Source organism: Carettochelys insculpta, chromosome 1 (genome assembly GCF_033958435.1).
Source record: "Carettochelys insculpta isolate YL-2023 chromosome 1, ASM3395843v1, whole genome shotgun sequence".
NCBI classification, from domain to species: domain Eukaryota; kingdom Metazoa; phylum Chordata; order Testudines; family Carettochelyidae; genus Carettochelys; species Carettochelys insculpta.
The window spans coordinates 1,982,535-2,003,085 of NC_134137.1; the positions used below are offsets into that span (position 1 = coordinate 1,982,535).

At 51.5% G+C, this 20,551-nt stretch overlaps 2 protein-coding genes across 2 annotated transcripts; both read left to right on the forward strand.

The window, feature by feature from the left end:
- The first annotated feature begins 3,478 nt into the window (after positions 1-3,478).
- On the forward strand, positions 3,479-4,426 carry LOC142001787 (olfactory receptor 52E2-like). The gene has a single exon (XM_074977344.1). The coding sequence runs from the start codon at positions 3,479-3,481 to the stop codon at positions 4,424-4,426; it is 948 nt and encodes a 315-aa protein (XP_074833445.1).
- An 11,137-nt stretch (positions 4,427-15,563) lies between these two features.
- Positions 15,564-16,511, forward strand: LOC142001790 (olfactory receptor 52E2-like). Its single transcript, XM_074977358.1, has one exon. The coding sequence runs from the start codon at positions 15,564-15,566 to the stop codon at positions 16,509-16,511; it is 948 nt and encodes a 315-aa protein (XP_074833459.1).
- The last annotated feature ends 4,040 nt before the right edge of the window (positions 16,512-20,551 follow it).

Genomic DNA, 20,551 nt, shown 5'->3' on the forward strand with positions numbered 1-20,551 from the left:
GTCAGACCCCAGCCTGGAACAATGCTTGGGATTCTTCTGGCCCAAGTGCAGGACTCTGCACTTGTCCTTATTGAACCTAATCAGAATTCTTGCAGCCCAGTCTTCCAATTTGTCGAAGTCAGTCTTGACCCTGTCCCTGCCCTCCAGCATATCTACCTCTCCCCCTAGCTTAGTGTCATCCTCAAACTTGCTGAGGGTGCCATCCAACCCCTCATCCAGGTCACTGATAAATATGTTGAACGGACCAGCACCCAGAACAGAAACTTGGGGCAGTCCACTAGAAACCGATTTAGATTTTGGTTAAGTTTATTTTATTAATTCTGCTCATGAAGAGGGACTCTCATTCTCGCTGTGATCTTGGCCAACTCACTTCTCCCTCTCCCTCCACTTATCTACCTGTATAGAGGGGATATGTTTGTCGTCACTTTCCTTCTCAGGTATTTTCAAAATCCTTCAGTGAAAGCTGCTGCACCATGTGATGATAGTTCCTGATGAGAACTGCTGATCTCTGACCCCTTAGTGGAAGCCCCACTGGCCTGCAGAAAGTGTCAGTGTTGCCCTCAGTCATCCTTCTCTAGGTCTCTCTCTCTGCAGCCTATGCAGTCATCCTGGGCATTTACGGAGTACCAGTATGTACACGCAACTTGGCGTTATTCCTTCTTTTCTTAGTTATCAACTATAACTTTAAAACATATTCAAATACACAGAACAGCCAACTTACTTGTGGCTCAGCACAGGCCAGAGAGGTCTCATCTCCCTTTGGGAAGGCCCATTAATTGCTGTTTACTCCTCAAGCTGGATCAATAGCACAGACATGCAGACACACTTGTCTCCAGCCTGGTTCCATCCAGCTGCTGTTTCTCCCCTAGAGGCCGAGTGATCCCCACGGGTTCTGCCCAGAGCTGTACTATAAATGGTTCCCATCCCGAGCCGGCTTTCGGGGAGGGATGCTGCTGGAGACGCTGGGCTGAGAGAGGTGTGGAACACGGCTGCCTGAGGGGGAACCCCAGGAAAGACACTTCCAGCTCAGAATTCACAGGTACCCATCTCTTGCTGAGGATCTCACCTGCTTTGTAAACTAGTCCATTTTGGCCCTTTTAGGCTACAGCATAAATCTGTGTTTCCCTTTGCTCTGCAGGGACATTAAACATGCCAGAGCCCTTGCCACAGGGGATAAGTTAGCTCCAGTAACACTGGTGTTAATGCTCCCGTTTTCTATGCACCCCCTACTCATTCCCAAAAGTGTCCTCTATCCCCGCAGTGGCTGCGTTTCAGTGGTGCCACCGGGAATCCTTCAGTGTGAAGGGTGTTGGCGGATGTCCAATGCAAGGCTGAATTCTGAGGCTCTGGCCAGTACTTTCCAAGGCTTCATTGAAGCTAAACTGCCCTGGGCGTAGGCACAGAGAAAAGCCCTCAGGAGCCAGCCGTGTGTCAATGCGCAGAGCCTGCCACCTCCTCCTCTGGCATCTCAGGCTCTGGCTGGTAATGGGGAGCGAGTGAGGTGGGGGTGTGATCTGCCTGAGTCGCTGGGGCTCCTCACTGCAAGAGTTAGCAGAATTTTCAGCACTGGGATGCCCAGTGTTAGCAGTGTCTCAGCTGAGGTGCTCCGGCAGTGCCACTGTAGTGTTTTAAGCATTACCTGGACGAGTGGCAGGCAACCCGGCCTTTTGCAGCCCAGCTGGGTAACCCGACTGGGGTCACAAGACACTGAATGACTGCAGGCAGCAGTGCCCAAAGCTCCCAGTGGCTCTGGTTCCAGGCTCCCAGACAAAGGGAGCTGTGGGAAGCTGCATCCATCACATCCCTGTGGCCCCCTCACATGCAGGTGCTGCTTCTCACAGCTCCTTCTCCAGACATTGAATAATTTTTGTCACTCTTTGGTTGAATCATTCATCTTTAATTTTGTGGTACTAATTTATTTGTATTTTGTTTAAAATAAAAGGAAAATGTGTATACTTCACTAAAATGAGTGTATTCTGCAGCAATACGGTGTGTTATAAAGCTCATTTTTCTTCTGAATTTCTTCAAAAGAGATTGTTAATTTTTTTTATTTTAAAATGGGAATTTCATCTAGAGTAGTTTTTTCTTCATCCATATAAACTCTTATCATTCTCTGCATTTTAACAAAAAAAAAAAGCCTATAGTCAATTCGATTTCCAGTGATATATTATTCTCATTTTAAGAAGTTCAGCATTGACTTTACTGTGTCAAAACAGGATACTAGTCCAAATTTCTGTTTATTTATTTATTATAAGGTTATTGTCAAGCAATTCTATTCCAGGTTAATTCTATTTTTCTGACGTATTTTTGGTTCAGTCTTTTTCAACATTCACTCAGTTATGTCAGTTTTGAGGAGTGTACTAGCTTTGAAAATTGTCTCTTTTCGGTTTGTTTTGTGAGACTTAAAGCCGTTCTAGGAATATCGTGTTTTCCTGGCCCAGACAAACCCTCATGTTTCTTTCAGTTTTGATTAGAGGAATCGTTCTGCTAAATGTGGTGGGCCTGGCTCTTATTATTCACAAGTTTTTCATTAAGCAGACAGAGAAACTCTCTGAATACAAACATATGCAGTCCTGTTTCTGAGCATTAGGCCGGTCAAGAATGGATTTTTCACTCATGTCTTTAACGTCCCTGATCAGTTTTCAAAACTTCTGATTTCAACTGCTTTCTGTCTATTTTCCTCTTACCTCCTGTGTAACACATTGCTTCCTTCCTCGCCTTCCCCACAGATATTTGCTGCCTAACCTTTGCCATGGAACTCGATTTTTAATAAAAATCTCTTTGTCCACTGGACTTCTGTCAGTTCCAGGTTTTATTTTCGTATGGTCTTTCAAGTGGTCCCCTTCTTGTTTCCTCTCAATACTAAACAATCCCAGACTTTTCAGCCTCCCCACACATGGCAGCCTTCCCCAGTCTCATAGCGTGTCTCAGAACTCTTCCTGCCGTTGTCTATTTTCTTTGTACAGACTGGGTGACCAAAATTGGGCCCATCTCCAGAGGAGATAATTCTCCACCCCATTCCTTGGGTATCCGAACACCAGCTATCTTTTAGGCACTGCTATGAATGAGTTAGAGTTTCAGAGGTGTTAAATCAATTATTTTGATTTCCCTAATGTCTATTTCCTGAGAGTGTCTTTTAAGATTTGCTGCACAATGAGGTGTGGAAATTATCATTATTGAGAAATGTATGAGTGTAAATACGCAATCGTCAGTAGTAGGGTCGCATGTTCACAGTCAATCTTTCCAAAAAATGGAAAATGTCAATTCTGATTTTGTGAAGAGTGACCTATCAGCTTCACCATGAGAATAGCTTCTTTAAGTGCATGCAATGTTTCATATTAACATCTTTTGTTCTTTCAGGGATTTGTATGGTGATCATTGCCTGAAATCCTGAGCACTCACAGGAAGATAGGATTACTTATGGTACATGTAGGAGACATAATTTTGCATCAGATTTGGACACCTTCTTCCCTTCTCCATGTCAGATTCCAATACAACCTACTTCTCCAATCCCTCCCACTTCATCCTGCTGGGCATTCCTGGTCTGGAAACAGTCCATGTCTGGATCTCCATCCCTTTCAGTGCCATGTACATAATTACTGTCTTGGCAAATTTCACCATCCTATTCATCGTGAAGATCGATGTGGCCCTTCATGAGCCCATGTATTATTTCCTCTGCATGCTGGCTGTCACCGACCTGGTCCTGTCTACAGCTACCATTCCCAAAATGCTCAGCATCTTCTGGTTCAATTCCAGGGAGATTGGTTTCAATGCCTGCCTCGCCCAGCTGTACTTCATTCATTCTTCCTCAGTGATTGAGTCTGGGATTTTTGTGGCCATGGGTTTTGATCGCTACGTGGCCATCTGCCATCCCCTGAGACATTCTGCCATCCTGAATAACCACATGGTGGCCAAGATAAGCCTGGCTGTGGTGCTGCGCGGTGGAATCCTCATTTTGCCTTGCACCTTTGTGGCGAGGCATTGGCCATACTGTAGAACCAACATCATCCCCTATACACAGTGTGAACACATGGATGTGGTGAGACTGGCCTGTGCTGACGTCCGCGTCAGTAGTTATTACGGCCTCTTTCTACAAATCTGTATGAGTGGTCTGGATGTGTTCTTTATTACTGTGTCCTATATTCAGATCCTCAGGGCTATCTTCCGCCTCCCCACAAAGGAAGCTCGGCTCAAGACCTTTGGGACCTGCACTTCCCACATCTGTGTCATCCTAACATTTTACATTCCAACTGTCTTTAGCTCCCTCACAGCTCGCTTTGGTGACAATATACCCCTGTATTTCTACATCCTCATTTCTAACATTTACCTCCTGGTGCCTCCCATGCTAAACCCCATCATCTACGGGGTGAGAACCAAACAGATCCGGGACAGGCTGCTCCGGCTTTTTATTCAGAAAGGGACCTAGAAAATTTCTTCTTCTGCTTTGCTTCACAGACAGAGATGAGCTGGCTGGGAACATAGGGTTAGTCTGTGTGCATAATTTGCGTGCGGCTCCTTAACTCTTAGCGCTGCCAGACTTTTAATTTTATATCTCAGTATAAGAGGTCACTGGAAGGTTTCCCCCCTTCTCCACCTCTTACCCTAATGTCCAGCTCTTGTTCCACATTTTCCCTTGAGGGCCCAGTCTTCTCTCTGAGGTTTCTTCCCTCTTGCTTACTCATCTCCTCCTCCGCCACTCTTGCATCATCTCTATGATGGTCCCCCGAGTGTGTCACCTAGAACTGTGGTATAGCTGAGCCCTCTGTCTCACCAGTCTGAGTCCCCTGTTGCACTGTGATGTGACAAGCTGCAAAGACCTCTAAGCTTGCCTCAGATCCGGATGCCCAGGCAGGGACAACCCCCCAGCTATCTTCATAGCCAGCCACTGCATGGACCCACAATGGAGGGTCTACAAACAAAATACTCCCTGCTCCCCTGATGACCCAAAGCTGCATTCACCACCGTGTCCTGATTAAAGCCCAACCTGTGTGACTTGGTTACCCACTGCACTGCGTCCACAAAGGAAACTGAACACACACCAGTTCTTGTTCTCGAGGTGAGATTTATCCCTTTTGCACTTCAAACAACACACAGTGTAACAGATCAAAGTCGATGAGCATAAGAAATGAAACAAAATCTCAATCGCAATCTAATATATGTGTTTGGATTTGAAAGAGGCAGCATCTTATTCAGTTATCTAGTACAAGCAGATTAGTTGGAGGATTGGGCCAAAAGAAAGCTGATGAAGCTCAACAAGGATAAGTGCAGAGTCCTGCACTTGGGACGGAAGAGTCCCATGGACTGTTACCGGTTGCAGACTGATTGGTTAAGTAGCAGTACAGTAGAAAACGAGCTGGGCTTTATAGCGTATGAGAGGCTGGATATGAGTCAACAGTGTGCCCATGTAGCGAAAAAGGCTAACGGCATATTGAGGTGCATTACGAGAAGCATTTTCAGCATATCTAAAGAAGTTATTATTCCCCTCTATTCAACACTGGTTAGGCAGCATCTGGAGTATTGGGTCCACTTCTGAGATCCACATTACAGAAGGGATGCGGATGCTTTGGAGCAGGTCCAGTGGAGGGTAAAAAAATTATTAGGAGACTGGAGCACATGACCTTTGAGAGAGAGACTGAGGGACTGAGGCTTATGTAGTTTGCAGAAGAGAAGAGTGTGGGGTGACTTGATGCTGGCCCTCAGCTTCCTGAAGGGAGGCTGTAAGGAGAATGGAGAGGGGAAGTTCTCTGTAGTGGAAAATGTCAGAGCAAGGAGCAATGGTCTCAAGATGCCGTGGTAGAGGTCTAATTGGACATCAGGAAAAACGAATTCCCCAGGAGGGTGGTGAAGCACTGTAATGCGTTACCTACTGAGCTTGTGAAATCTCCATCCCCAGAGGTTTCCTTGGCCCTGTGAAAGAAATCTGAGGTGGCTGGAATAATGGAGACTTGGTGGGACAATTTGCATAACTGGAGCAGGGTCATGGAAGGTTATAAAGAGTTTAGGAAGGACAGAGAGGGAGAAAAGGAGGAGGAGTCACACTCTATATGAGGCAGCAGGTTGATTGCTCAGAGCTCTAGTATAAGGAGGGAGAAAATCCAGTTGAGTGTTTTGGGTTAAGCTTTGAGGTGGAAGTAACAAAGGTGGTGTTGTTGGTGTCTGCTATAGACCGCCAGATCAGGGAGATGCGGTAAATGAGGATTTCTTCAGACAGGTTAATGAAGCTTCCAAATCACAAGCCCTGGTTCTCATGGGAGACTTTAATCATCCGGACATTTGTTGGGAGACCAATACAGGAGCAAACAGACAATCCAGGAAGAGTTTTGGAGAATGTTGGGGATAACTTCTTTGTACAAGTGCTGAAGGAACAAACCAGGGGCCGTGCACAACTTGACCTGCAGCTCACAAACAGAGAAAAAACAGTAGAGCCGTGTCTACACATGCACGTTACTTCGAAGTAGCGGCACTAACTTCAAAATAGCGCCCGTCACGGCTACATGTGTTGAGTGCTATTTCAAAGTTAACATCGACTTTAGGCGGCGAGACGTCGAAGCCGCTATCCTCCTCAGGAGATGGGAATAGCGCCCTACTTCAACGTTCAATGTCGAAGTAGGGACCCTGTAGTCGTTGCGCGTCCCGCAAGGTAGAAATTGCAGGGTCCTCCATGGCGGCCATCAGCTGAGGGGTTGAGAGACGCTGTCTACAGCCCCTCAGCTCAATGGTGGCCGCGTGGAGCGGCCCCTTAAAAGTCCCCTCCCCCTCCCTTCCTGTGCAGGAAGCTGAGGGAACGTGCAGGCAGCAGCCCAGACACACGGCCAGCCTGCACGTCCCTCAGCCATCCAAACCAGCCACCCCACCTGAGATGGCTGGCCGGCAGCCCCCCCAGCGCCCCCAGGGGACCCCCGCCAAGGGGAGCCAGGGAAGCCAGGCCAGCCAGGCTAGCCAGGCAAGCAGGCAGCCAGGCCGGGAAGCGGCAGCGGGGCCCCTCCTGGACAGAGGCTGAGGTGCGGGACCTGCTGGGGCTCTGGAGCGAGGAGGAGGTGCTCCAGGTAATGGGGTGCAAGAGGCGGAACGCGGATGCATTCTCTCGGCTGGCCGAGGGCCTGGCGGCCCCGGGTCACCCTGCCCGCACTCTGGATCATGTACGCAGTAAAGTGAAGGAGCTGCGGCAGGGTTACGCCCGGGCCCGGGATGCAGCCGGCCGATCTGGGGCCGCCCCCGTGACTTGCCCCTTTTACAGGGAGCTCAGGGACATCCTGGGCCCCCGGCACACCTCCTCCCCTCCGGCCACCCTTGATACATCAGCTGGCGAGCCCCAGCAGGCCCTGCAGCCAGAGTCCGGACAGGAGGTAAGCCCCGCACCCCGGGGGTCCCCCCTGGAGCCCACCCCCGGTCCATCGCAGCCGGAGGAGGAGGAGGAGGAGGGGGGCTCCTCCTCTGCAGAGACCGGGCTGCATATCCTCCTCCTGCCCTCCCGGAGCAGCAGCCGGGCGTCCGCCCCCCGGGGATCCACAGTCCGTGGGAGTGGACTGACAGGTATGTACCGCCCCCTCGGTGTACATCCCCGGCGTACACCCCCGGCGTTGAGGAGCGGGGGTAATAGATATGTGCCCAGGGCCCCCCACCTGCCCACATGGCCATGGCCCCAAGGACAGCAGAGCCATGTCCCTCACAGCAGTGCTTCAGCCCCTGCCCCCCTCCCCCCCGCACAACAGTGCCATGCCCCATCCCCGGGGCAGGGGGGAGCGGAACCTCTAGGGTCCCCCGGGAGGAGGGGGTGGGTCACCCAGCAGCAGCAGCAGCAGCAGCAGCAGCAGCATGTGATGGAGTGGGGGGAGTGCAAAAGCGAGACTCAGGCTAGATATGAGCAACAAGCTGAATAGCTCCCAGGGTCAAAGGATGAACCTTGGGCTACAGCTGGCAGGTGACACCTCTGCCCTGAACAAAGAGGAGGGAGGAGCCGAGCTGGCTTTGAATTGGGGGGGCGGGGGCGGCAGGTAGAGGCTAGGGGAAGGGAGAGCTGGAAGGCAGCCAGCCTGAGGAGGGGGAAAGCTACACTCCAGGGGGCACCCCTCCGGGTCTTCTCCCCAGGACGGGTTGGAAGGACTGTCTCTGACTGCTGTACTGTCACTCCTGGGAGAAACCGGGCATCTGTGGCCTAAGAAACCTCTCCTGCCAGACCCTTCTGAGTGAAGTGAGAGTCACTCCCACCAGGGGACGGGGTGCAGTGCAGTTGGACCCCTGAACCCCATCCATCACAGCAGCATCTCCCAGGGACGGGGATGGGGAACCTGCAGTTCAGGGGTGGGGGGACGAGGGCCATGGCTCGGGGCCCACACTAACGCCTGTCTCCATTCTTCTCCCCCCGCCGTGTTCTGCAGCTGCACCATTAGAAGGACCGGAAGAGAGCGCCGGCGAGGCACCAGTGGTCCCGGATTCCCATCCGGGGCCATCGCTCCAGGCACGTTCCTCGGCGAAGGACCGAGCGGCCCCATGGTGGGCAAGACAGCGGACCCCGCAACACCACACGCCGGCGACGGACCCCCAGCTGCTGGCTATCTATCGTTCACAGCTGGAGGTCGCGGGGCAGCGCATGCGGGTGGAGCAACTCCGTCTCGACCTCCAGGAGCGGGTGCTGGCCTGGAGCCAAGAGGCATGGGGGGCCTACATGGACACTTTCAACTGCTTGGTGGACTATTTGGCCCCCCATGCTGAGCTGGCCACCGCAGCGCCTGCCCTGAGTGCTCCACCCACCGCACCACCTGCTGCTCCGCTCGTCACCGCGCCGTCCATTGTCACCAGCCACCGAGGGCCGGACCGCCGAGGGACACCTGGGTCCAGCTGAGACTCGCCGGACATATCTTCCGGTCCGCCCGGCCCCCAGCCAGCCCCGGACAGGGCTGCGGCCGAGGCAGGGCTCCCGGCCGCCCACCCCCAGTGCCGGACTATAGGGGCGTGGGGCCTGGGACGTGCCCCCCCCCATATATAGTTTATAAGACTGTTGGGACTTATTTATTTGTACCCCCCCTTTACCCCCCCATGTAAATAGTTCTCCCCTTCCTTATAATCCCTGGTTTTCTTTTTATTGAAGAACATATCCATTATATGCAATCTTTTTTTTATTGTTTTATTTGTACAGAATACTTTTGTTAGAAGAGGTCTTGTACATAGTTTGTTCTTGTTTTATTATAGTTACCAAAAAACAGTTCTAAGAAAACCAGTTTCATTTGAGCCACAAGTGCGTGCTGTCAATCGTCCAGGAAAAGTGTGGGGGTGTGTGGTTGGGTGCTCCGTGGTGTGGGCATAGGGGCAGGGAGCGTTGTGGAGGAAGGGGGGGGGCAGTGGGGGGCCTGGCAGAGTTCACCCCGTGGCCTCATCATCGAAGTGGGCCCACAGGGCCTCCCGGACCCGGGTCCCTTCGGGGTCCACTTGGTGACTGGGGGGCAGCGGGTGGCTGCAGGTCGGCCCTGCCGGCCTGCACAGCCCAGCCCTGAAGAAAGGCCTCCCCCTTGCTCTCCACCAGATTGTTTAGGGCGTAGCAGGCACCCACAATCCGGGGGATGTTTTTGGGCCCCGCATCCAGGCGGGTGAGGAGACATCTCCAGCGCCCTTTGAGGCGGCCAAAGGAGCGCTCCACCACCTGGCACGTGTGGTTCAGGCAATGGTTGAAGTGCTCCTGGCTGGCAAAGAGATGGCCCATATGCGGGTGCATGAGCCAGAGCCGGAGTGGGTATGCCGCATCTGCGATGACGCAGAGGGGCATGGCAGTGTCCCCCGCAGGGATCTCCTGATGGGGGATGTAGGTCCCCACCTCCAACCGGCGGCACAGGCCCGAGTTCCGGAAAACCCGGGCGTCGTGGGTGCTGCCAGGCCAGCCCACATAAATGTCCTGGAAATGGCCCCAGCTGTCCACCAAGGCCTGGAGGACCACAGAATGGTAGCCCTTGCGGTTGATGTCGTGTCCGCCACTGTGTTGCGGGGCGCGGATGGGGATGTGAGTCCCATCCAGAGCCCTGAAGCAATTGGGGAAGCCCAGGGTGGCAAAGCCCGCGATGGTGGCATCTGGCTCCCCCATCCTCACGAGCCTGTGGAGGAGAAGGGCATTGATGGCGCGCACGATCTGCAAAGAAAGCACATGGGAGAGCACCAATGAGGGGTGAGCAGGGTGTGCGTGGCCCTGCCCTGCCCTGCCCTGCTCTGCCCGGGCCACCCTGCCCTTCCCTCCCCCCGTGGGTTCTCTTACCTCAATGAGGACAGCCCCAAGGGTGGACTTGCCGACACCAAACTGCTGCCCCACGGATCGGTAGCTGTCTGGAGTGGCCAGCTTCCAGACAGCGATGCCAACCCGCTTCTCCACTTTGAGGGCACGCCGCATGACGGTGTCCTGGTGCCTGAGTGCGGGGGTGAGCCACTAGCACAGCTCCATAAGTGTCTGCTGGCTCATCTTAAAGTTCCTGAGCCAGCGGTCGTCATCCCACTCCTCAAACACCAGACGCTCCCACCAGTCGGTGCTGGTGGGGTAGCTCTACAGGCGGCGTTTGAGGCGGGGGGCAAGGGTCGGAGTGCTGCACGGTTGGGGGTTGAATCCTGCTCCCCTGAAGGCCGCTCCTCCTCCGGTGTGCCAAGGAGGTGCTCAGCTACCTCCCGCATCGCATGGATCAGGGCGAGCCCTGTTCCTGCAGGGAGGGCTGGGTGGACCTCTGGCTGCTGCTGCTGCTGCTGCTGCTGCTGGGGGTCCATGACTGCGTCGCACGAGGTCTGTGTGCCTATGGCTCCTCAGACCGCGTGCTGTGCAGGCTGCGTGTGTCTGGGAGCGGCCCTTTAAGGGATCGGCTAGCTGGTGCCCCGGAAGCGCTAGTCCGCCCTGTGACCCTGTCTGCAGCTGTGCCTAGCATCCCTATTTCGATGTGTGCTACTTTGGCGTGTAGACGTTCCCTCGCAGCGCCTATTTCGAAGTGGTGCTGCGAACGTCGATATTGAACGTGGACGTTGCCAGCCCTGGAGGACGTGTAGACGTTATTCATCGAAATAGCCTATTTCGATGTTGCTACATCGAAATAAGCTACTTTGATGTAGGCTTCACGTGTCGACGTTGCTTAGGAGAAATAGAAGTGGGTGGCAACCTGGGCTGGAGCGACAGTGAGAAGGTGGATTTCAGAATCCTGACAAAAGGAAGTAGGGTGAGCAGTAACGTATAAACCCTTGATTTCAAAAGAGCAGACTTCAACTTCTTGAGAGAACTAATGGGCAGGATCTCTTGTGAACCGAAGATGAAGAGGAAAAGAGTTCATGAGAACTAACAGTATTTTAAAGAAGTCTTACTGAAGGCACAGGAACAAACCATCCCACTGTATAGTAAGAAATGCAAACATGGTAGCCAACCAGCTAGGCTGAACTGGGAAATCCTTCGTCAGCTTCCCATCTCCAACTTGAGACCATTTTTCCATGTTCTGCCATCTGTGAACACTGTGAGCAGCCTCTCTCCAGCCTCTTTGCAACCTCCCTTCAGTAAGTTGAAGGCTGTTATCAAGTCCCCCCTAACTCTTCTATTCTGCAGACTAAACAGACCCAATTCCCTCAACCTTTCTTCACAGGTCATATGCTCCAGCCCCCTAATTATTTTGTATCAGAGAGGTAGCCGGGTTAGTCTGTAGCTTCAAGAACAACAAAAAGTCTTGTGGTACCTAATAGACTAAGAGATATTTTGGAACATAAGTTTTCATGGGCAAAGTGGGTCTTTGCTCACAAAAGCTTATGCTCCAAAACATCTGTTAGTCCATAAGGTGCCGCAAGACTTTTTGTTGTTCTCTAATAATTTTGGTCGCCCTCCACCGGACCCTCTCCAGTGTGTCCACATCCTTCCTATAATTGAGAGCCCACAACTGGACACAATACTCCAGAAGCGGCCTCACCAAATCCCAGTAAAGAGGAATAATCACTTCTCCGGACCTACTGGCAATGCTGCTCTTGATACAACCTAATATGCCATTAGCTTTCTTGGCTACAACGGCACACTGTTGACTCATGTCCTGCTTCTCGTCCACTACGAATCCCAGGTCCTTTTCTGCAGAACTACTACCAAGCCAGTCAGACCCCAGCCTGGAACAATGCTTGGGATTCTTCTGGCCCAAGTGCAGGACTCTGCACTTGTCCTTATTGAACCTAATCAGAATTCTTGCAGCCCAGTCTTCCAATTTGTCGAAGTCAGTCTTGACCCTGTCCCTGCCCTCCAGCATATCTACCTCTCCCCCTAGCTTAGTGTCATCCTCAAACTTGCTGAGGGTGCCATCCAACCCCTCATCCAGGTCACTGATAAATATGTTGAACGGACCAGCACCCAGAACAGAAACTTGGGGCAGTCCACTAGAAACCGATTTAGATTTTGGTTAAGTTTATTTTATTAATTCTGCTCATGAAGAGGGACTCTCATTCTCGCTGTGATCTTGGCCAACTCACTTCTCCCTCTCCCTCCACTTATCTACCTGTATAGAGGGGATATGTTTGTCGTCACTTTCCTTCTCAGGTATTTTCAAAATCCTTCAGTGAAAGCTGCTGCACCATGTGATGATAGTTCCTGATGAGAACTGCTGATCTCTGACCCCTTAGTGGAAGCCCCACTGGCCTGCAGAAAGTGTCAGTGTTGCCCTCAGTCATCCTTCTCTAGGTCTCTCTCTCTGCAGCCTATGCAGTCATCCTGGGCATTTACGGAGTACCAGTATGTACACGCAACTTGGCGTTATTCCTTCTTTTCTTAGTTATCAACTATAACTTTAAAACATATTCAAATACACAGAACAGCCAACTTACTTGTGGCTCAGCACAGGCCAGAGAGGTCTCATCTCCCTTTGGGAAGGCCCATTAATTGCTGTTTACTCCTCAAGCTGGATCAATAGCACAGACATGCAGACACACTTGTCTCCAGCCTGGTTCCATCCAGCTGCTGTTTCTCCCCTAGAGGCCGAGTGATCCCCACGGGTTCTGCCCAGAGCTGTACTATAAATGGTTCCCATCCCGAGCCGGCTTTCGGGGAGGGATGCTGCTGGAGACGCTGGGCTGAGAGAGGTGTGGAACACGGCTGCCTGAGGGGGAACCCCAGGAAAGACACTTCCAGCTCAGAATTCACAGGTACCCATCTCTTGCTGAGGATCTCACCTGCTTTGTAAACTAGTCCATTTTGGCCCTTTTAGGCTACAGCATAAATCTGTGTTTCCCTTTGCTCTGCAGGGACATTAAACATGCCAGAGCCCTTGCCACAGGGGATAAGTTAGCTCCAGTAACACTGGTGTTAATGCTCCCGTTTTCTATGCACCCCCTACTCATTCCCAAAAGTGTCCTCTATCCCCGCAGTGGCTGCGTTTCAGTGGTGCCACCGGGAATCCTTCAGTGTGAAGGGTGTTGGCGGATGTCCAATGCAAGGCTGAATTCTGAGGCTCTGGCCAGTACTTTCCAAGGCTTCATTGAAGCTAAACTGCCCTGGGCGTAGGCACAGAGAAAAGCCCTCAGGAGCCAGCCGTGTGTCAATGCGCAGAGCCTGCCACCTCCTCCTCTGGCATCTCAGGCTCTGGCTGGTAATGGGGAGCGAGTGAGGTGACGGTGTGATCTGCCTGAGTCGCTGGGGCTCCTCACTGCAAGTGTTAGCAGAATTTTCAGCATCGGGATGCCCAGTGTTAGCAGTGTCTCAGCTGAGGTGCTCCGGCAGTGCCACTGTAGTGTTTTAAGCATTACCTGGACGAGTGCCGGGCAACTCGGCCTTTTGCAGCCCAGCTGGGTAACCCGACTGGGGTCACAAGACACTGAATGACTGCAGGCAGCAGTGCCCAAAGCTCCCAGTGGCTGTGGTTCCAGGCTCCCAGACAAAGGGAGCTGTGGGAAGCTGCATCCGTCACATCTCTGTGGCCCCCTCACATGCAGGTGCTGCTTCTCACAGCTCCTTCTCTAGACATTGAATAAGTTTTGTCACTCTTTGGTTGAATCATTCATCTTTAATTTTGTGGTACTAATTTATTTGTATTTTGTTTAAAATAAAAGGAAAATGTGTATACTTCATTTAAATGAGTGTATTCTGCAGCAATACGGTGTGTTATAAAGCTCATTTTTCTTCTGAATTTCTTCAAAAGAGATTGTTAATTTTTTCCATTTTAAAATGGGAATTTCATCTAGAGTAGTTTTTTCTTTATCCATATAAACTCTTATCATTCTCTGCGTTTTAACAAAAAAAAAAGCCTATAGTCAATTCGATTTCCAGTGATATATTATTCTCATTTTCATAAGTTAAGCATTGACTTTACTGTGTCAAAACAGGATACTAGTCCAAATTTCTATATTTTATTTATTTACTATAAGGTTATTCACAAGCAATTCTATTCCAGGTTCATCCTATTTTTCTGATGTATTTTTGGTTCAGTCTTTTTCAACATTCACTCAGTTATGTCAGTTTTGAGGAGTGTACTAGCTTTGAAAATTGTCTCTTTTCGGTTTGTTTTGTGAGACTTAAAGCCGTTCTAGGAATATCGTGTTTTCCTGGCCCAGACAAACCCTCTTGTTTCTTTCAGTTTTGATTAGAGGAATCGTTCTGCTAAATGTGGTGGCCCTGGCTCTTATTATTCACAAGTTTTTGATTAAGCAGACAGAGAAACTCTCTGAATACATACATATGCACTCCTGTTTGTGAGCTTTAGGCCGGTCAAGAATGGATTTTTCCCTCATGTCTTTAACGTCCCTGATCAGTTTTCAAAACTTCTGATTTCAACTGCTTTCTGCCTATTTTCCCCTTACCTCCTGTGTAACACATTGCTTCCTTCCTCGCCTTCCCCACAGATATTTGCTGCCTAACCTTTGCCATGGAACTCGATTTTTAATAAAAATCTCTTTGTCCACTGGACTTCTGTCAGTTCCAGGTTTTATTTTCGTATGGTCTTTCAAGTGGTCCCCTTCTTGTTTCCTCTCAATACTAAACAATCCCAGACTTTTCAGCCTCCCCACACATGGCAGCCTTCCCCAGTCTCATAGCGTGTCTCAGAACTCTTCCTGCCGTTGTCTATTTTCTTTGTACAGACTGGGTGACCAAAATTGGGCCCATCTCCAGAGGAGATAATTCTCCACCCCATTCCTTGGGTATCCGAACACCAGCTTTCTTTTAGGCACTGCTATGAATGAGTTAGAGTTTCAGAGGTGTTAAATCAATTATTTTGATTTCCCTAATGTCTATTTCCTGAGAGTGTCTTTTAAGATTTGCTGCACAATGAGGTGTGGAAATTATCATTATTGAGAAATGTATGAGTGTAAATACGCAATCGTCAGTAGTAGGGTCGCATGTTCACAGTCAATCTTTCCAAAAAATGGAAAATGTCAATTCTGATTTTGTGAAGAGTGACCTATCAGCTTCACCATGAGAATAGCTTCTTTAAGTGCATGCAATGTTTCATATTAACATCTTTTGTTCTTTCAGGGATTTGTATGGTGATCATTGCCTGAAATCCTGAGCACTCACAGGAAGATAGGATTACTTATGGTACATGTAGGAGACATAATTTTGCATCAGATTTGGACACCTTCTTCCCTTCTCCATGTCAGATTCCAATACAACCTACTTCTCCAATCCCTCCCACTTCATCCTGCTGGGCATTCCTGGTCTGGAAACAGTCCATGTCTGGATCTCCATCCCTTTCAGTGCCATGTACATAATTACTGTCTTGGCAAATTTCACCATCCTATTCATCGTGAAGATCGATGTGGCCCTTCATGAGCCCATGTATTATTTCCTCTGCATGCTGGCTGTCACCGACCTGGTCCTGTCTACAGCTACCATTCCCAAAATGCTCAGCATCTTCTGGTTCAATTCCAGGGAGATTGGTTTCAATGCCTGCCTCGCCCAGCTGTACTTCATTCATTCTTCCTCAGTGATTGAGTCTGGGATTTTTGTGGCCATGGGTTTTGATCGCTACGTGGCCATCTGCCATCCCCTGAGACATTCTGCCATCCTGAATAACCACATGGTGGCCAAGATAAGCCTGGCTGTGGTGCTGCGCGGTGGAATCCTCATTTTGCCTTGCACCTTTGTGGCGAGGCATTGGCCATACTGTAGAACCAACATCATCCCCTATACACAGTGTGAACACATGGATGTGGTGAGACTGGCCTGTGCTGACGTCCGCGTCAGTAGTTATTACGGCCTCTTTCTACAAATCTGTATGAGTGGTCTGGATGTGTTCTTTATTACTGTGTCCTATATTCAGATCCTCAGGGCTATCTTCCGCCTCCCCACAAAGGAAGCTCGGCTCAAGACCTTTGGGACCTGCACTTCCCACATCTGTGTCATCCTAACATTTTACATTCCAACTGTCTTTAGCTCCCTCACAGCTCGCTTTGGTGACAATATACCCCTGTATTTCTACATCCTCATTTCTAACATTTACCTCCTGGTGCCTCCCATGCTAAACCCCATCATCTACGGGGTGAGAACCAAACAGATCCGGGACAGGCTGCTCCGGCTTTTTATTCAGAAAGGGACCTAGAAAATTTCTTCTTCTGCTTTGCTTCACAGACTGAGATGAGCTGGCTGGGAACATAGGGTTAGTCTGTGTGCATAATTTGCGTGCGGCTCCTTAACTCTTAGCGCTGCCAGACTTTTAATTTTATATCTCAGTATAAGAGGTCACTGGAAGGTTTCCCCCCTTCTCCACCTCTTACCCTAATGTCCAGCTCTTGTTCCACATTTTCCCTTGAGGGCCCAGTCTTCTCTCTGAGGTTTCTTCCCTCTTGCTTACTCATCTCCTCCTCCGCCACTCTTGCATCATCTCTATGATGGTCCCCCGAGTGTGTCACCTAGAACTGTGGTATAGCTGAGCCCTCTGTCTCACCAGTCTGAGTCCCCTGTTGCACTGTGATGTGACAAGCTGCAAAGACCTCTAAGCTTGCCTCAGATCCGGATGCCCAGGCAGGGACAACCCCCCAGCTATCTTCATAGCCAGCCACTGCATGGACCCACAATGGAGGGTCTACAAACAAAATACTCCCTGCTCCCCTGATGACCCAAAGCTGCATTCACCACCGTGTCCTGATTAAAGCCCAACCTGTGTGACTTGGTTACCCACTGCACTGCGTCCACAAAGGAAACTGAACACACACCAGTTCTTGTTCTCGAGGTGAGATTTATCCCTTTTGCACTTCAAACAACACACAGTGTAACAGATCAAAGTCGATGACCATAAGAAATGAAACAAAATCTCAATCTCAATGTAATATGTGTGTTTGGATTTGAAAGAGGTAGCATCTCATTCAGTTATCTAGTACAAGCAGATTAGTTGGAGGATTGGGCCAAAAGAAAGCTGATGAAGCTCAACAAGGATAAGTGCAGAGTCCTGCACTTGGGACGGAAGAGTCCCATGGACTGTTACCGGTTTCAGATGACTGGTTAAGTAGCAGTACAGTGGAAAACGAGCTGGGCTTTATAGCGTATGAGAGGCTGGATATGAGTCAACAGTGTGCCCATGTAGCCAAAAAGGCTAACGGCATATTGAGGTGCATTAGGAGAAGCATTTTCAGCAGATCTAAAGAAGTTATTATTCCCCTCTATTCAACACTGGTTAGGCAGCATCTGGAGTATTGGGTCCACTTCTGAGATCCACATTACAGAAAGGATGCGGATGCTTTGGAGCAGGTCCAGTGGAGGGTAAAAAAATTATTAGGAGACTGGAGCACATGACCTTTGAGAGAGAGACTGAGGGATCTAGGCTTATGTAGTTTGCAGAAGAGAAGAGTGTGGGGTGACTTGATGCTGGCCCTCAGCTTCCTGAAGGGAGGCTGTAAGGAGAATGGAGAGGGGAAGTTCTCTGTAGTGGAAAATGTCAGAACAAGGAGCAATGGTCTCAAGATGCCGTGGTAGAGGTCTAATTGGACATTAGGAAAAACGAATTCCCCAGGAGGGTGGTGAAGCACTGTAATGCGTTACCTACTGAGCTTGTGAAATCTCCATCCCCAGAGGTTTCCTTGGCCCTGTGAAAGAAGTCTGAGGTGGCTGGAATAATGGAGACTTGGTGGGACAATTTGCATAACTGGAGCAGGGTCATGGAAGGTTGTAAAGAGTTTAGGAAGGACAGAGAGGGAGAAAAGGAGGAGGAGTCACACTCTATATGAGGCAGCAGGTTGATTGCTCAGAGCTCCAGTATAAGGAGGGAGAAAATCCAGTTGAGTGTTTTGGGTTGAGCTTTGAGGTGGAAGTAACAAAGGTGGTGTTGTTGGTGTCTGCTATAGACCGCCAGATCAGGGAGATGCGGTAAATGAGGATTTCTTCAGACAGGTTAATGAAGCTTCCAAATCACAAGCCCTGGTTCTCATGGGAGACTTTAATCATCCGGACATTTGTTGGGAGACCAATACAGGAGCAAACAGACAATCCAGGAAGAGTTTTGGAGAATGCTGGGGATAAATTCTTTGTACAAGTGCTGAAGGAACAAACCAGGGGCCGTGCACAACTTGACCTGCTGCTCACAAACAGAGAAAAAACAGTAGAGCCGTGTCTACACATGCACGTTACTTCGAAGTAGCGGCACTAACTTCAAAATAGCGCCCGTCACGGCTACACGTGTTGAGTGCTATTTCAAAGTTAACATCGACTTTAGGCGGCGAGACGTCGAAGCCGCTATCCTCCTCAGGAGATGGGAATAGCGCCCTACTTCAACGTTCAATGTCGAAGTAGGGACCCTGTAGTCGTTGCGCGTCCCGCAAGGTAGAAATTGCAGGGTCCTCCATGGCGGCCATCAGCTGAGGGGTTGAGAGACGCTGTCTACAGCCCCTCAGCTCAATGGTGGCCGCGTGGAGCGGCCCCTTAAAAGTCCCCTCCCCCTCCCTTCCTGTGCAGGAAGCTGAGGGAACGTGCAGGCAGCAGCCCAGACACACGGCCAGCCTGCATGTCCCTCAGTCATCCAAACCAGCCACCCCACCTGCGATGGCTGCCCGGCAGCCCCCCAGCTCCCCCAGGGGACCCACCACAAGGAGAGCCAGGGAAGCCAGGCCAGCCAGGCAGGCAGGCAGCCAGGCCGGGAAGCAGCACCGAGGCGCCTCCTGGACGGAGGCAGAGCTGCGGGACCTGCTGGGGCTCTGGAGCGAGGAGGAGGTGCTCCAGGTAATGGGGAGGAAGAGGCGGAACGCGGATGCCTTCTCTCTGCTGGCCGAGGGCCTGGCCGCCCGGGGTCACCCTGCCCGCACTCCAGATCATGTATGCAGTAAAATGAAGGAACTGCGTCAGGGTTACGCCTGGGCCTGGGATGCAGCCAGCCGATCTGGGGCCGCCCCCAACATCTGCCCCTTTTACAAGGAGCTCAGGGACATCCTGGGCCCCCAGCACACCTCCTCCCCTCCGGCCACCCTTGATACATCGGCCGACGAGCCTCAGCAGGCCCTGCAGCCAGAGTCCGGACAGGAGGTAAGCCCCACACCCTGGGGGCCCTCCCTGGAGCCCACCCCCGGGCCATCGTGGCAGGAGCAGGAGGAGGAGGAGGAGGGGGACTCCTCCTCTGCAGAGACCGGGCTGCAGATCCTCCTCCTGCCCTCCCGGAGCAGCAGCCAGGTATCCGCCCCCCGGGGATCCCCAGACCGTGGGACTGGACCGACAGGTATGTACCCCCCCCCGGTGTACACCCCCGGGGTTGAGGGGCGGGGGTAATAGATATGTGCCCAGGGCCCCCCACATGCCCACATGGCCATGGCCCCAAGGACAGCAGGGCCATGTCCCTCACAGCAGTGCATCAGCCCCTGCCCCCCTCCCCCCAGAACAACAGTGCCATGCCCCATCCCTGGGGCAGGGGGGAACAGAACCTCTAGGGTCCCCCGGGAGGAGTGGGTGGGAAACCCAGCAGCAGCAGCATGTGATGGAGTGGGGGGAGTGCAAAAGCGAGACTCAGGCTATATATGAGCAACAAGCTGAATAGCTCCCAGGGGCAAAGGAGGATCCTGGGGCTACAGCTGGCAGGTGACACCTCTGCCCTGAACAAAGAGGAGGGAGGAGCCGAGATGGCTTTGAATCGGGGGCGGGGTGCAGGTAGAGGCTAGGGGAAGGGAGAGCTGGAAGGCAGCCAGCCTGAGGAGGAGGAAAGCTACACCCCAGAGGGGCACCCCTTGGAGTCTTCTCCCCAGGATGGGTTGGAAGGACTGTCTCTGACAGCTGTACTGTCACTCCTGGGAGAAACTGGGCATCTGTGGCCTAAGAAACCTCTCCTGTCAGACCCTGCTGAATGAAGTGAGAGTCGCTCCCACCAGGGGACGGGGTGCAGTGCAGGGGGACCCTTGAACCTCATCCATCACAGCAGTATCTCCCAGGAAAGGGGATGGGGAACCTGCAGCACAGGGGTGGGGGGACGAGGGCCACGGCTCGGGGCCCACACTAACGCCTGTCTCCACTCTTCTTCCTCCCCCCCTGTGTTCCACAGCTGCACCATCGGAAGGACCGGAAGAGAGCGCGAGCGAGGCATCAGTGGTCCCGGAGACCCCTCCGGGTCCATCGCTCCAGGCAAGCCCCTCGGCGGAGGAGCGACCGGCCCCATGGCGGGCAAGACGG

Excerpts from the sequence above, each read along its gene's own strand:
- LOC142001787 (XM_074977344.1), top strand. The coding sequence starts at position 3,479 with ATGTCAGATTCCAATACAACCTACTTCTCCAATCCCTCCCACTTCATC.
- LOC142001790 (XM_074977358.1), top strand. The coding sequence starts at position 15,564 with ATGTCAGATTCCAATACAACCTACTTCTCCAATCCCTCCCACTTCATC.